Source organism: Argentina anserina, chromosome 3 (genome assembly GCF_933775445.1).
Source record: "Argentina anserina chromosome 3, drPotAnse1.1, whole genome shotgun sequence".
Taxonomy (NCBI): Eukaryota; Viridiplantae; Streptophyta; class Magnoliopsida; order Rosales; family Rosaceae; genus Argentina; species Argentina anserina.
The window spans coordinates 588,865-605,074 of NC_065874.1; the positions used below are offsets into that span (position 1 = coordinate 588,865).

Here is a 16,210-nt window from a genome sequence, read left to right on the forward strand (position 1 = left end):
AAAAACTCGATCGAAAAGTTGATAAGAAATAGAAATCCGTACCTTAGCTTAAGGTACGGATCTCCTTACCTGAAAACCCTTATATATATATATATATATATTGTCACGAACACTGCAAAACTAGCATAATACGTTTCAACCGAAAAAAAAAAGAAACATAATACGTAATTCATTCTTCGTGGGCTATATTTATTGTCTATCTAGAATATCCAACAGTGTGAAAAATCACAGATGAGCTGATAGAAAAAGAAGAAAACTTAATAGCAGCGACGAAAATTAGACATTCAAAAATTGTAAAATCAAAATCCCATAACCTTCCGAGTGCGTAGAGAAACAACGACGCGGTAAGTGTTTCTCAACAGGCCTTCTTATGACAGCTTTGGTCCAGCAAGACTAGATATTGGGCTTCATCATGCAAGCCCGTAACGAACCGTAAGCCCAACTCCAATAGCATTCATAAGTATTGGCTTTCGGGTCTCTCAAATCGCTTCGGTACCCTGGCTCCGGCTACCTCACTTCTCTCTCTCTCTCATTGCCGCCATCAACAGACCGCACTCTGTGACGGATCGACGGCTGTCAATCTCCGACGCATTTCGACGGCCAGATTTCCGGCGTCTACGGCTACGAAGGTACACCTTTCGTTCGTCATATTAGCTCTTCCACTGTCTCGCACCTTCGATTTCATCGTCTTGGTTGCTATTGCGTTGTAATCATCATGTTGTTTAAGCTTCAAAAATTGTTCGAAGAGCTCAGGTTTTGATTCCTCAGCTCCAAAAAAAGCTGCCATTGGTTTGCTTATAGTTGTCTGTTCTTGTTTTGCTTGTTCTTCCTTGTGTGGCATTTCATCGAACACTTGATGTGCATCGAGAATAAAGATGATTGATGCTGAATAGTGTGATTGATGTAAATATTCGATTGGAGGATGTGAGTGTGAGGCTTTAATTAGGGGTTTTTAACACGTTTTTGAGTTCAAGCCGAAGCCGAAAGGCGCCGTGCGTAACTGCACAGGTGTTTTTCTTGAGTTTATGTTGATGTACGCATTAATGTTAGGTGTTTAGTAGTTTATATTTTGCGTAGGTTAATTTGTTTGTTTGTTTGTTTTTTCGTACAGGGAAGATTAGAAGAAGGTGAATTGTGGATGTGGATAGGCAGTCGGATAGTCATCTGTTGAAGTGTTGGTGGTTGTTTTGAAGTATGGCCTTGTCAGTCTCCAGAAGGCTGCTACGTTCATTTGGTTCCCTATTGGCATCGGGCAGCTGCGACTCTTCGAGTGTATTGTATCCATCATTTCGTGCTTCTCACGGTAAGAGCGAGTGTACTTATATATTCATCTGTTTGTTGTAGCATGATTTGGACATTTTTTTGTGACATTTGTAATGTTATTTTTCGTCTTTCTTTTTTAGTCCAACTGATTTCTGTGCGCATGTTCCAGGGGTTATATCTTCCTGTGAGGAATCTTCGTCTGTTGTCAAGGTATTATTTCATCATAGACATTGTGATTATACCATATCTAAATTTCCTTAATTAAATAGAAAATAGTATGTTAAAGATATGCAATATGTACCATTTTTTAGTGTTTATACATTTGACTAATTTACTTGAATTATTTCTCATCTGTATACCCGGAAACTTCCAATTAGGGTGGATCGTTATATTTTGCATGTCGAAGGCTTTCCACTCTGACTCCTGAATCAAATGGAGGTGCATTTCCCTCTGATCTGTTGTCCAAAAAGCCTGTGATAGCATCTGAGCATAAAACAGGTAAAACAAAATGTTTCTAAAGTCTCATCTTTATAATAGCTAGGATTTTCATAATTGTATCACTGATTTTGACTGTTGAATATATGTGCATTTATATGTTTAGAGTGGTTTTAGTTTGGAAGTTTAGCCAATTGATCTTGAAAATTAATATAAACAAGACTAGCTTTGTACTTATGATATTTTTAGTAACTGTATACACGTACTTTTTTTTTCTGATTTGGTCGTGAAATTTGTATTGACATTTGTAATTAGTTATCTTATTCCTACTTTAAAAAAAATTATATCTTAATCTAGTGTAACTCTTCCTTTTTCCTCTGCATTTGTTGTAACAAGAGCTGGATTACCTGTTGTGTCTTTCAATATGTACTCATGAACAGTTCAACACATATATTCTGTACAAATCCGGTATAACTTTATTTGTTCCATTAGATTCTTTCCCAGCCACGAGGTGTTAAAGGGTGTCCAAATATAGTTAGTGAGAGTCAGTACTTTGTAAAATTTACATTTTTCTCTACCCTGTAAGGATATTAAAAAAAAAGGTTAACTATTTTAAATCATATTAAAGAGAAAAATTTGTGCAATGTTTTCACTGCTATTGAGTGTCCTATACTGCAGGGAGCTATCAAGACCTCGTAATTCCCGTGACAAATTTTCACAATGAAGACAAAGGCTTGATGGTTCTGCCTGGTGATGTTTTTGATGTTCCTATCCGAAAGGATATTGTTCATCGAGTTGTACTATGGCAACTAGCAAAGAGGCAACAGGTACGATCTTTTAATATATGCAATGATTGACCTTGAAGACGTAATCATAGCACTAATGAGTAATGATGGTTGAACCACACTGATGGCACATGTCCTTCATTTGAACTAGAATTGAGAAATTTGTTAAGTTTACGTTTTAAGAAGCATCAGTCTTTCTTTCTACTCTTTCTATCATACATCTTTTGGGAGATTGTTGGAGCATTTTGGTGCAAAGGTTCACAGGAACAGAAAAGACACTGATACTGAATAAGATAAATCTGGTTTTCTGCAAAGGAGGAACTTAAGTCATCCATAACTTTTTTTATATTGTACTGTTTTCCAAATAACTTGTTCGTGATTTGAATGTCTGGTCAAAGGGATGTTCTAATCAGTGAACATTAGTTCTGAGACTCCACAAATTGACTAAAAGATAAAAGCTTATGCCAATTGAGTGGTCCACAGGGAACACATTCGACAAAGACTATCAGTGAGGTTAGCGGGACTGGTAGAAAGCCATGGAATCAGAAGGGTACTGGTCGTGCGAGGCATGGAACTTTGCGTGGTCCTCAGGTATTGAGCTATTATGCTTTTAAATTAGCATGTCTTTGTCTTTTAATTGGATAGCTCTTAATGAACCTAATCGGTGTTGAACAGTTCCGAGGAGGTGCGAGAATGCATGGTCCTAAGCCACGAAGTCATGCTATCAAGCTGAATAAGAAGGTTCGGCGACTTGGGCTAAAAGTTGCTCTGACAGCTCGAGCAGCAGAGGGAAAGGCAAGTTCTCTTTGTCTCTCTCAAAATTTCATATTCTACAATTTGTCTATTTATGTTTGGATTAGTATAAAATAAGGCGAAGTAATTATACATTTTGACTTTGATGGTTTCTTTATGCAACCTAACTAGACAAAGTGGTACAAAATTACAGCTTCTTGTTTTCGAGGATTTAGAAGTCCCAACACATAAAACCAAGAATGTTGTGAACTATGTGAAGCAAATGGAGAACACCAAGAAAGTTCTCGTGGTGGATGGTGGCCCCATAAGTGATAAACTCAAGCTGGCAACTCAAAACCTACGTTACGTGAACGTGCTGCCCTCAATTGTAAGTTGCATAATATCCAGTGTTTCCTTGCAAATTGTCTGTAATATTGTATGGTTAACCTGAGAATAACTGGAGTTTGAGCTTGATGCTTATTTGGAAAACATATTTTGCAGGGTTTGAACGTCTACAGCATTTTGCAGCATGACACACTGGTGATGTCTCGTGATGCTATAGACAAAATTGTTGAACTGATGAACACTCCGATTAACCGCTGAACTCCTGCATTATCTATTCGTTGGCATTAATTTAAACTTAGGCTAGAAGCTCCTTTTGTTATTGTGGATGATTATACTAAGAAGAATAATGTATGTTGTTTCTTTTGCAGTACGCAACATGCATGTATGGATATGTGGAATATCTTGTATCAAGTATTTTGTTGTTGATTGTCATTGCAACATTCACCACTCTTTTTAAGTAATAAGTGAAGAAGGGGAGAATCTCAATGCAAGGGATTGAGATTCAAACCTAAATATAGGAGTAGATATTAGTAACTGTTAGAGCTACACCTAAATGAGGCTTATAATCATGCAGGCAAGACTTAATGCGCGAAAATATGTGGATTGTAGCTAGAATGATTTCCCTAATCATGAAATTTTAGCGTAAAAACTGTGTTCTATCACTTCTATGTATAGCTCCCCTTTTGGGTGAAAAATCATAACTGAAATGCAGTTCACGACTTCTCGCTTAGTCTTCAGAACTCATCAGAATGTACGTCCCCCCGATTTGGGCCTGGAAACCAGTTTGGGCCTGGTCAAATATTAATTTTGCTTAAACCAAAACCTTTTCCCGCATCCCGAAGCACTGAAAAAAGAGGCACTCGAAACATTCAAAGACAAATATAATTGTATTCTTTAGCAGTCAAGCGTCACACTCATCTCTGCTCTCTCTCCTCCGTCTCTTTCTCTCTCATGTCTCCCGCATGAAGCTCTAGGGTTTTGGCTCTCTCTCCCTCCCAAATCTCCGAAATTTAGGGCTTTCAAATTTGGAACGCAAAACCCCTCCAATCCTTTAAACTCTTCCCACATTTCTCAAACCTCTTGGAAAATCGAAAATTGAAATTTGCAAAAAAAAAAAAAACATCACTCCTCAATGGCCAAAACCCGACCCGGGAAAAAGGACATCGACTCTTACACCATCAGAGGCACCACCAAGGTCGTCCGAGGTACCCCATCTCTTCTCAACAACCCGATTTTTCTATTTTGGTTTTTAGAAAATTGAAAAAAAAAAAACTGAACTGAACTGAAATTTCGGTTCAACTGATTGTTATAATTTTGTTTGGTTTGACAGCTGGGGACACAGTGCTGATGCGGCCGTCGGATGTGGGGAAGCCGCAATACGTGGCGAGAATCGAGAAGATTGAGAGTGACAGCAAGAACAACGCTAAGGTGAGAGTGAGGTGGTACTACAGACCTGAGGAGTCGATTGGAGGGCGCAGGCAGTTCCACGGCTCCAAAGAGCTCTTCTTGTCGGACCACTTTGATGTTCAGAGTGCCAACACTATTGAGGGCAAGTGCGTGGTTCACTCTTTCAAGAACTACACCAAGCTCGAAAATGTAGGGGCTGAGGATTTCTACTGTAGATTTGAGTACAAGGCTGCTACCGGGGCGTTCACTCCGGATAGAGTCGCTGTGTGAGTTTCGTGGGGCTTTGCGGTTTGTGTTTTGTGTTTGTTATTGGAAATGTGGGTGTTTGTGTTTGTGTTTGTGACTGATTGTTGGAAGTGTGTGTTTTTGAAGGTATTGCAAGTGTGAGATGCCGTATAACCCGGATGACCTCATGGTGCAGTGTGAGGAGTGCAAAGATTGGTAATTTCCTTATGTTGTTGGCTTTAGTGGCAATGTTGGAGTTTGTGGATTGGAGGTTCTGTATGTGTTGGTTTCTAATGGACTAGAAATATGTTTATCTTACTCGACCAGTTTATGCATGTAGTTATTGATTAGAGATTGTCTTGAATACTTGCTAGATACGTGCATTCATGCATACGTATTTGGAAAATCATTTTAGTATATGTGCAATGTGCTACTTGCGAGTATAGAGTTACAGACTATCCCTGCCTCCTGGTGGTTTGTGCCTTGAGCGACTTTAAGAGTGCCACCATGGAAAGCTTAGTTTCTGTGTTTATTACCTATTTAGTACTTTGATGTTGTTATTCAGATTTAAGTAAGAAGTAGTTACCTCCATGATGGGCCTCTGCTCATATTGTAAAATGGAATCTTGTCAATTAGTAGTGGATACTCTCGTTGACCATGCTCTATTAATAAATTAATTCAAAGAAGTAACCTTTATGTAATATGTATCAGACACACACACACACACATATGATTTGGCCAATTTCTCTTTCTTAAATGTGTATGAATACTCATGAAGGTGTTTCATAACTGGACTTATAGGTTTCATCCAGCTTGTGTGAACATCTCAAATGAAGTAGCCAAAAAACTTGAGCACTATATATGTTCAGAATGTTCGGCTGACGAAGATGTGAAAAAAACTCAGAACTCAATTTCAGATGATGTCAAGGTAAGTTACATGATGAACTTTTGAAGTACTTGTAGATGTATTTGTTCAGCATTCCCTGTGCCTACCTCTGGGTATACTATGTGCCTGTTCAAGTTGATATTCTGATGTCAATTAGTAGTGGTTGGATGAACATGTGAATCTGATTTTATCTCTAAAAGTATGTCATCTGAACAGTACTATTTTTCTATTAAGACTAGGCAGTGTTGTTTTGTGTACACTCATTTTACTGAGACTGAGTAATCAAAATTTTCTGTAGGTGGACCCTAAGCGCCGAAAGAAATGACTTAAATTGCAAGAGGCGATCCAAAATGCAGTGCTGCTGTTTGTGTCCTTGTTGGTTCTATCATGTGGATATAGAGTAGGGTTTTCAGAGGTTTTCAAGACTTGCATTCAGGAGATTAGGTTTCCATTGGAAGTTTTCTTTGTATCTCAACAATTAAATCGTAGAGTCTTTGCTATAACAAATTGCTGGTTGCGACTTTTGCTATTAAGTTATTAACTTGTCAATCTGTTTGTCTGGTCCACCTTAACTTTTTTTGTTTGTTTGCTTTACTGGAATACATATATATTACCTAATTATAAGTAATGACAAAATTTCTGCCAAACTCGGATATAATATCAGTAAAACTGTAAAAGGAATATAGTATGTCTCCCATTTTGCAGATGATAGGCTAAAAGTCCATTTTAAAGGGCCCAAAGGTTTAGGATCTCAAAGTTGGGATACATTGAATCATTTGAATGGTTCTGAAGTCATCAGAAGCAGTTGGAGTCTGGAACCAACTAGTTGTGGAATTTTGTTTATGAGTGTCCTTGTAGGCTTGTAGCCTTTAGTTTCTGTCAAAACGTAACGAAATTTATACGTCTCTCTGTTTGGAGACTTGAAAATGCGGGTTTACAGGTCTGGAGGATGACAAAGTTCTGCAGCCTCCTTTTCCTCAGATCAGACATCTGTTCTCATGGCAACTTGTCTTTGATTTTCATGACTGTTGCTGTTAAAACTGCAAATTTAGGCTTCATAAGCTACAGTCCCACACCAGAAGTTGTAGATTGAGTTGTAGTTTTCTTCTTGGTCACTCCTAACGCCATCTATAATGAAGTCAAGGTTGTTTAGTGTGTGATGACATGAACAACATGCACATATACAATCTGAATATATAAGGATAACCACAGAAATGATAACGGCCTCCCAAAGCAGGCTAGTGTTTCTCTTAAGAAATGTCCACTCACATTTTTGGTGTGGCTGCCTGCATGTCTGTTATGGAAACCTCTTTACTTCTACATATTGAAACATAACTGAAAACTGCAGACAGGTGGAAAGTAGTTCTACACCATCATTAATTCATTTGCGAAAATTGAAATTGAATTAAACATCATAAGCCCCAAGTCTGCTGTGTGATGCAATCTACCATGGCTATTGCAAGAGCCAATGTCTTATTGCATTCCTACTGTTTCATAGCGCTTCTCGCTTCTGTGTTGGTTACTGGTTTTGCAGCTGAAGATCGAGCTATATACTTGGTTTTAATAGATGGAGACTCTTTTGCTTTCCATGGGGGCTCTTCATCTTCGCGCCTCAATCTAAATAGGTAGGAGAAAGATCATGTTTGTTGGTTACAGAAAGCTTTTGCTTTTCTTATTATGTGATTTTCATGCATGAAATATGTCTAGTGAGGTTTTGAAGGCTCATGCAATGCAATTGGGGGACTCTCATGATCGAATTCTACAGAGCAATCTTGAGGCTGGAAGCTACAACAAGCTTTACGGCTTTAAACACATTGCAAATGGCTTTGCTGTCCATACAACACCTTCTCAGGTACTTCAAACAGAATCTTCTTACCGACGGTGAATAGAAGAAGGAAATCAGTCCAAACAATCACCTTCCCAGTTTCAATTTTAATGTAAAGGCCGTGCAAAAGCTTTAATTTTCTTTTTCTTACTAATTTTGAATAACATTTCAGGCTGTAAAGCTGAAATATTCTCCAGGAGTAAAGCTAGTTGAGAGAGATAGAGGAGCAAAGTTGATGACAACGTACACTCCTCGCTTCCTTGAATTATCTGAAGGAGTTTGGACACAAGGAGGCCAACGTAATGTTGGTGAAGAAATTGTGATTGGTTTCGTGGATACTGGCATCAACCCTGCACATCTAAGTTTTGCTTATAATCCTCTGAGGCCTTACACCTCCAATATTTCTCATTTTTCGGGTGCTTGTGAGACTGGTCCTTTATTCCTTGCAATTTCATGCAATGGCAAAGTAGTTTCAGCCAAGTTTTTCTCTGCTGGGGCTCGAGCCATTGCTACTCTTAATGCTTCAGTTGATATTCTTTCACCATTTGATACAGATGGACATGGCAGGTTAGTGAATTTAAACACTAGCTCTTATTAATATCATCCAAGTTAATTTTGTTGTGGTAGTTTAGTTAATAAGATATAGTATAATGATGTCGAACCTAGGTGGATCAGGGAAACTCCCTACATTATTGTTTATTCGTAGTTTCGTACTACTTTTTCTCTACACTAGCCCATATAAATTGAGAATCATCATACTGTTTTTCAGTCATGTGGCATCAGTTGCAGCTGGAAATGCTGGAGTTCCTGTGGATGTGAATGGCTTCTGTTATGGACAAGCTAGTGGAATGGCACCACGTGCGCGGTATTATATTTCTTTTCTATAGCTGAGCACTACAGAGAGATCTATCAGCATTAATTTAGGGATTGATCTAATCAAAACATGTACTTCTTTTGAGTAACAGGATTGCTGTGTATAAAGCTGTGTATCCCACAGTAGCAACTTTAGCAGATGTAGTCTCTGCAATTGATCAAGTAAGCAATGCAGATATGTTGAAAATTATATTGTAGCCAGTAAATATATAACAACTAGCATTTGAGAATTTGTTTTATGTGTTCTTTAATTTCCTTTGTGTTATATGTACAGGCGGTTCGAGATGGAGTGGATGTCTTGGTACTCTCTGTCGGACCAGATGAACCACCAGAGGATAGAGTGACCTTCTTAGGCGTGTTTGATGTGTTCATGTTATATGCTCGACGAGCTGGTGTATTTGTGGTGCAAGCAGCAGGGAATCGAGGACCAGACCCTTCAAGTGTAGTGTCTTACAGCCCTTGGGCTGTAGGTGTAGCTTCTTATGGCACAGATAGAATTTATCATTCATCTATTGTTCTTGGAAATGGAGAAAGAATTGAAGGTGTTGGATTATCAGGTGCATTCTAATATCTCAGCTTCAAGATCATGTTCACTAGATATTGTTACCATGTAGTCATGTGCTGATTGTGCTATTTTTCTTATTCAGCACCAACATTTGGATATAGATTACTTCAACATAGGTTGGTTCTGGCCAAGGATGCGGTAAATCCAATTGGGTCATTCCCAAGAACCCCACCCTATGTTGAAGAGTGCCAATTTCGACAAGCATTGGATCCTAGGTTAGGTATAGGTAGTATTGTCATCTGCACATTCTCAGAGGGATTCTATAATGGGACATCCACCCTCAACGCCATCGTCAACACGGCAAGAGCTCTTGGATTTATGGGTTTTGTTCTTGTTGCAAATCCAGCTTATGGTGACTTCATTGCGGAGCCTGTTCCTTTTGCTGTTTCTGGCATTTTGGTCCCTAATGTAACCAATTCCCAGGTACATATCAGTGTCATATTCATAAGAAACTAGAACAAGCACAATCTTACAAGAGATAATAATGAATGATAGGTTATATTGCAATACTATGAACAACAAACATTTAAGGATCAGAGAGGATTCCCTACTAGACTTGCAGCGAGACTGCGAAAGCATCACTTGGAGAAGGAAGAGCTGCTTCTTTCATGGGCCCAGCACCTACTGTTAGCCGATTCTCTTCAAGAAGACCAAATTTCATTGACAGGGCAAGGAAGCTGGCTGATGTACTGAAGCCGGATATTCTTTCCCCCGGACACCAAATTTGGGGAGCTTGGAGCCCAATTAGTGCCTTAGAACCCTCTTTACTGGGTGAGTAGAAGCAGCTTAACCATTTTTGTGCTATTACAGTAGTGCCTTGACATGCAAGCAAAACTCACGAACTTGTCTATTCTGTTGTTTTAGGACACAATTTTGCACTACTATCTGGTACAAGCATGGCAACACCTCATATCGCTGGAATTGCAGCACTTATTAAGCAGTACAATCCTTCATGGACTCCATCCATGATTGCATCTGCGATTTCCACCACTGCGACCAAGTATGATAAAAATGGAGAATTGATAATGGCTGAAGGATCTGATATAGGCAGTCGATATCCCTCCACCCCTTTTGAGTTTGGAGATGGCCTTGTCAGTCCAAGTAATGCCATGAATCCAGGCCTAGTCTTATCTTCAGGTGAAGTATACACTAGCTTTCTAGCTTGTTTGATTTGGTCTATACGTGCTAATGTTACTGGCCTTTAAATTGAAAACAGGATATGACGACTACATCAGCTTCTTGTGCTCATTGCATGATACCAATCTTAGTACAATAAGAATTGTCGCTGGAGAAATGTGCAACAAGCCACTAGACCATCCAGCCAATCTGAACCTTCCTTCAGTAACAATAGCAGAATTGAATGGGTCTCAAATAGTACGAAGGGTTTTCATGAACGTAGGGAGCAAGCCGGAGACTTACTCTAGCTCAGTGCTGCCACCAAATGGGACTACAGTAGAAATATGTCCACCTTCATTTACTAGCTCCGCAAGGCACTCAAGAGTTAGTTATACAGTTCAATGTCACCCAAGCAATGGACCAATTCACCTTTGGTGAAATAGTAATTACAGGAACTCTAAATCATATTGTCAGGGTACCATTGTCAATGTTTCCAGTTTCGATTTGAAAAAAGATGTGAATGTGTCTGATTGACACATGTCAAGTAGCTATAATGTCTTCTTTTGCTTTGCATAATACAAGCCGCCTAACATCCGCCTAGGCGTTTTGCCTTGTGAACGTATGCTTAAGTGCTTTTTTTGCGACCATTTTGCCCGCCTAGGCGGTCTACAATGCATCCACCAGGGCTACAAGAAGCCTAAAAGCTCAAGCCTAAGCCCAGCCAACTCTTTTTATTTATTATCATTTAATTTTAATAAGGTTAGGGATTATTAGACTTCCTATATAATAAAAACTACCTCTCTCATACTTTCGTCATTTACTGCAATTAATCTATTTTCAGATGGCTTATGCTGATGATGATAAAAAAAAAAGGAGAAGACTCTTATACAATCAGAGGCACCAACGAGGTTATCAAAGGTAAGAACAATGGGAAGAAGTTATTTTTATCCTGTTTCCGGAAAGAAATCTTGTTTTCGGTTATGGTTATGGGGATGTGATGAACTGATCGATGATGAATTGATGATGCCTTTTACTGGCCGCAGCTGCGGATTCTGTGTTGATGCGACTAACTAATGTTGGTAGTTCCAAGTACGTTGGAAGAATTGAAAAGATTGAGGCCAACAACCAGAACAATGTGAAAGTGAGAGTGAGGCGAAAAATATACGCCTGAGGAGTCTATTGGAGAATTTGGATGGCGCAGGCAGTTCAATGGAAACAAAGAGCTCTTCTTGTCTGACCAATATGATGTTCAGAGTGCCAACACCATTGAGTCCAAGTTTGTAGTCCACTCGTTGAATGCTTATATGGTTATTTCACATCTGAATATGTAGGTTCCATCCACATTACGAGGAAATGTCAACCGAGGCAGCAAATACATTGGAGGACTTTGTGTTCAGCTTGTTCGGCTTAAGAGGTTTGTGAAGAAATTCTAGATCAATACAGTTCAATCATCACCCCCTGATGTTGCCAAGGTTCTATATTTAGTATGGAGTTCTGTGCCCACCACTGGGTAAGTTATTTGCTTATTTCCATCAGAAAACACACAAGTATCTTTGTGATGAAGTGTGTGGTAACTCAGGTTGATTGATGTCGTTTAGTAGTGAGTTTCTGAACTGTTGAACAAATAAATTAGGTCTTTTGGGTTTAGGGAAGATGAAGAAGCTGTATCAAATATCATCTTAATTTGCATAATTTTTTGTTTGGTTTATCTGGAACATATATGTATGGCAGCTTATTAGTAATTTAGAGGAAAGCATCCATGAATCATTGCAGCAGTGAAGTTTTGATAAATCAGATTATTGGTGATACTCTTAGTCTTATAGGACCTAAAAGTCTTGGAGAATGCATGCAGTACTTATAGATCTTAATCCTGATCCTGGTCATCAAATTCAGTTATCAGCAGTTCAGCACATATGCATATGCTTCCATTGAAACGAGGATTTCAGATGTAATTTGTCAATAACTTTTACTTTTATTTTGCTGGAAGCTGTACTTGTGTTTTCAAGGTGATTATTGTGATAACATAAAACTAAAACTATACCTAAGATATATCATTTCTAGTTGTTGAGAACTAGCTAGTTGGTAATTGGCTCAATGGTTACACAGTACTCTTATTCATACATGCATTTGATGATTTAATTAGTAGTTTGTGTTCGATCTGTTCTGCCTACACAATGTACGTGTGTTTGTATTGCTAGTAGTTTCGTTTCCCTTGATTTACAACCTCTTCTTATCGCATCATGTTGATATATTTGCCAACAGCTGATGGAACTGGGAAGTGGGAACAGTATATTTAGTGTGAGACCGGCGACATTGTCCTCTGTTGATATGTTTAGTGTAGGCGTGTAGCATTAAGGTTTCCGGATCCTGACTATCGGCTACTTCATATACCGGCCATATCCCACCGTCCTTCAGAGTCAGGGCCGGAGCCCTAGCACTACAAAAAATATGAGGAAAGGGCACATTGATTTGTGGCTAAAATGTGGCCTTTAATGGTGTGGCATTTCTCCAAAATCTCACAAAACCACTATAAATGTGGCTTTTTAATTATTATTAAATTTAAAAGCCACATTTGTGGTGGATTTGTGGGATTTTGGGAAAAGGCCACACCATTAAAGGCCACATTTGAGCCACAAATGATTTGTGCCTATTTCTCATATTTTTTGTAGTGTAGTTGCTTGGGGAATGAGGATCCAAATTTTTCCAATCCCGTTTTCTGATAGGATTATTTTCCAATCCCGTTTTCTGATAGGATTAGTTCGATTAATTCTGTTTCCTTGTCCTAGTAGGATTATTTTTCGTAATTATAACCACTATATATACCTCAAATTTGACTCGATAATATGTTCGTAAACACTACAAGTTGATATATATCTTTTCTTGGTCCTTGCTGAATAGTTTGGAAGTCGTTGGTTTTGGTCTGATGGCTAGAAGGCACAGTAGTGAATTGAGCGATAAAGATAAGAGGTACAGAAGTAAAAAGAATCCCAAGTCGAACAATCGTGGCAAGGAAATCAATTCTTCAGGTTTTGATGATAGAGAATATTGTCGAAAAAGAAAGGACTTGGATATTGATGAAGGTTATAGAACAAAGCGACATGAGCATCATAGGAAGGAATCTCGAAACAATGAGCGAGATGGCAATTCAAAACCACGTCATGGACGCTCTATATTGCAAGAGGGAAACCGAAACCTGAACACTGATGCGTTAGGTTCGGGAAAGAGAGATCCAGTTTACGTTCCGCCTTATAAGTTGGCCCGAATGATGAAAGAGGTCGAAGATAAAAGTAGCATCGAGTATCAGAGGCTGTCATGGGATGCCCTAAAAAAGAGCATCAATGGGGTAGTAAACAAGGTCAATGCTGCCAACCTAAAGAATATCATCCCTGAAATCTTTTCGGAGAATCTCATTCGCGGTAGGGGTCTCTTCTGTCGATCCATTATGAAGTCACAGATGGCATCTCCGGCATTCACAGACGTTATTGCGGCCTTGGTTGCTGCTGTCAACACCAAGTTTCCTGAAGTCGGACGGCTATTGTTGAGAAGAATTGTCCTCAATCTTAAGATAGCATTCAAGCGGAACGACAAGACACAGCTACTAGCTGCAGTTAAATTCGTTGCTCATCTTGTAAACCAGCAAGTGGCTCATGAGATTGTAGCACTGGAATTGCTCACTGTGCTACTTGAGAACCCTACTGATGATAGTGTTGAAGTTGCTGTTTCGTGTGTGACAGATTGTGGCTCAATGCTTCAAGACCTTTCACCAAAAGGGCTGCGCGGCATCTTTGATAGGTTTCTGGGGATTCTTCATGAAGGTGATATTGACAAACGAGTACAGTTTTTGATTGAAGGCTTATTAGCTTTAAGGAAAGCCAAGTTCAATGGGCACCCTGCTGTTCGTCCAGAGTTGGACCTTGTAGAGCAAGAAGATCAGTTCACCCATGAGGTGTCTCTCCAAGATGAGATGGATCCAGAAGATAGCCTCAATATTTTTACATTGGACCCTAATTTCCTTGAGAATGAGAAGCGCTACGAAGAAGTGAAGAAAACAATACTAGGTGAAGAGGAGTCTGAATATGGCGATGACGACAATGAATCTGAAGAAGAAGAAGAGGACGAAGAGCAGCGCATGCAAATAAAAGATAAGACAGACACAGATCTTGTCAATCTTCGAAGAACTATATATCTGACCATCATGAATAGTCTAGGTTTTGAGGAAGCAGGTAATAAGCTCCTTAAGATTAAGCTCGAACCAGGCCAAGAGATGGAGCTATGCACTATGCTCTTAGAATGTTGCCGTCAGGAGAAGAAGTACATCCGATTTTACGGTCTCTTGGGACAGCGGCTCTGCATGATCAAAAGAGTCTACCAGGAAAACTTTGAGAGATGTTTTGTACAGCAGTACTCGATGATCCACCGCCTCGAAACAAACGAGATCCGCAATGTTGCTTCATTTTACGCTCATTTACTCTCAACAGATGCTATTACATGGTATTGCATAGCCTATATGCGACTAACCGAAGAGGACACCACTTCATCTTCTCGGATTTTTATCAAGATCCTTTTCCAGGAGCTGTCGGAGGCGCTTGGCGTTCTTAAGCTTAATGAACGGCTCCATGATCCGGCTATGCAAGAAAGTAGTGAGTCTATTTTGCCTAGGGATAATCTAAGGAACACGAAGTTCGCCATAAATTTCTTCACTCAAATAGGGCTCGGTCCCCTCACTGAGAACCTGCGTCGTGTGTATTCGGATCAACGGGCACAGCTAATTAAGCAACAGCAAGAAGCAGTTTCTGATTCAAAATCGGAATCTTCAAGTAGATGATGAAAGCGAAAGTGATTGGGATGAAGGACGCAACTATAAACATAGGAGGAGAATTTATTAGTTTGCCCTACTGCCATGTATTGCCCCTCAGCCACAATTTATGTGAAAAATAGTGAAGCTGCAGTAATTATTTAATTATCGATAAATACTCTTAATTATTATTATTTTCTTTTCGAATGCTTTTTGTTTCATGCACTTCTTAGATTCAATGATCATGTACTCAGTGGCGGAGCCAAAGACAAGAACTAAGGGGTGCCACTACATACAATCAACTCAAGTTTGATTCAATTAAACCATGTTAGAAGGATTAAATACATATACAACTCAAACATGGAGGGTGCCGTGGCACCCATTTGTTTGTCTTTTAAGTAGCTCTGTCCCTGCATGTACTAATTCGGGTTGTTACATGAAATCAATGCTTTAAACATCTGTTCTTCAATGGGATAATGGATTTTCAATTTTCAAGCAAAAGGCTTAATTACTTTTTGAGTTTTGAAATGAATAATGTCTCAATATTTTTGTTGAAATGTCACTATTATGATCAATCGATCAGTATTAAAATCTGACAAACTACTTTGACATCATTCTAAAAAAAAAACTACTTTGACATCAGGTTTTACATAAGATCATTCATTTCAAATTAACACATAAGATCATCTGATGATATATATATATATATATATAACTTATGCATATAATATAACCGACTAATATCTCTACTGATATCATATCAATATGTAACATCTCGATCAGTGCAATCTATTTTTGTACAATGAGTAAAAGTTCTTAATCTTTTGAAAGCAACATACGCGAACGATCCACGCTAAAACGATATTGAAATACTACATCTTTGAATTGTTCAAGTAGTTCTAGCCCTGGTTCCCATACGAACTAGGACTAATGTCGGAAGTTTTTGAAACCAAAATGC

At 38.9% G+C, this 16,210-nt stretch overlaps 4 protein-coding genes across 4 annotated transcripts; all 4 read left to right on the top strand.

Annotated features, from left to right (window-relative positions):
- The first annotated feature begins 496 nt into the window (after window positions 1–496).
- On the top strand, window positions 497–3,998 carry LOC126788074 (uncharacterized). The gene is made up of 9 exons (XM_050514036.1): window positions 497–629; window positions 1,112–1,303; window positions 1,433–1,473; window positions 1,641–1,761; window positions 2,377–2,525; window positions 2,967–3,074; window positions 3,159–3,278; window positions 3,430–3,603; window positions 3,717–3,998. Exons 2-9 carry the CDS (start codon window positions 1,195–1,197, stop codon window positions 3,816–3,818), a joined length of 924 nt encoding a protein of 307 aa, XP_050369993.1. The 5' UTR covers window positions 497–629; window positions 1,112–1,194; the 3' UTR covers window positions 3,819–3,998.
- A 481-nt stretch (window positions 3,999–4,479) lies between these two features.
- LOC126787712 (chromatin remodeling protein EBS-like) lies at window positions 4,480–6,600 on the top strand. The gene is made up of 5 exons (XM_050513610.1): window positions 4,480–4,765; window positions 4,891–5,233; window positions 5,340–5,408; window positions 5,994–6,120; window positions 6,377–6,600. Exons 1-5 carry the CDS (start codon window positions 4,693–4,695, stop codon window positions 6,401–6,403), a joined length of 639 nt encoding a protein of 212 aa, XP_050369567.1. The 5' UTR covers window positions 4,480–4,692; the 3' UTR covers window positions 6,404–6,600.
- A 915-nt stretch (window positions 6,601–7,515) lies between these two features.
- Window positions 7,516–10,965, top strand: LOC126788806 (subtilisin-like protease SBT2.4). Its single transcript, XM_050514816.1, is given in 12 exon segments — window positions 7,516–7,703; window positions 7,786–7,930; window positions 8,076–8,470; window positions 8,673–8,768; window positions 8,869–8,938; window positions 9,051–9,333; window positions 9,424–9,764; window positions 9,837–9,908; window positions 9,911–10,112; window positions 10,206–10,478; window positions 10,558–10,819; window positions 10,821–10,965. Coding segments are annotated over 12 exon segments (2,472 nt in total).
- Window positions 10,966–13,380: 2,415 nt separating this feature from the next.
- Window positions 13,381–15,282, top strand: LOC126789464 (uncharacterized). Its single transcript, XM_050515616.1, has one exon. It carries the CDS (start codon window positions 13,381–13,383, stop codon window positions 15,280–15,282), a length of 1,902 nt encoding a protein of 633 aa, XP_050371573.1.
- The last annotated feature ends 928 nt before the right edge of the window (window positions 15,283–16,210 follow it).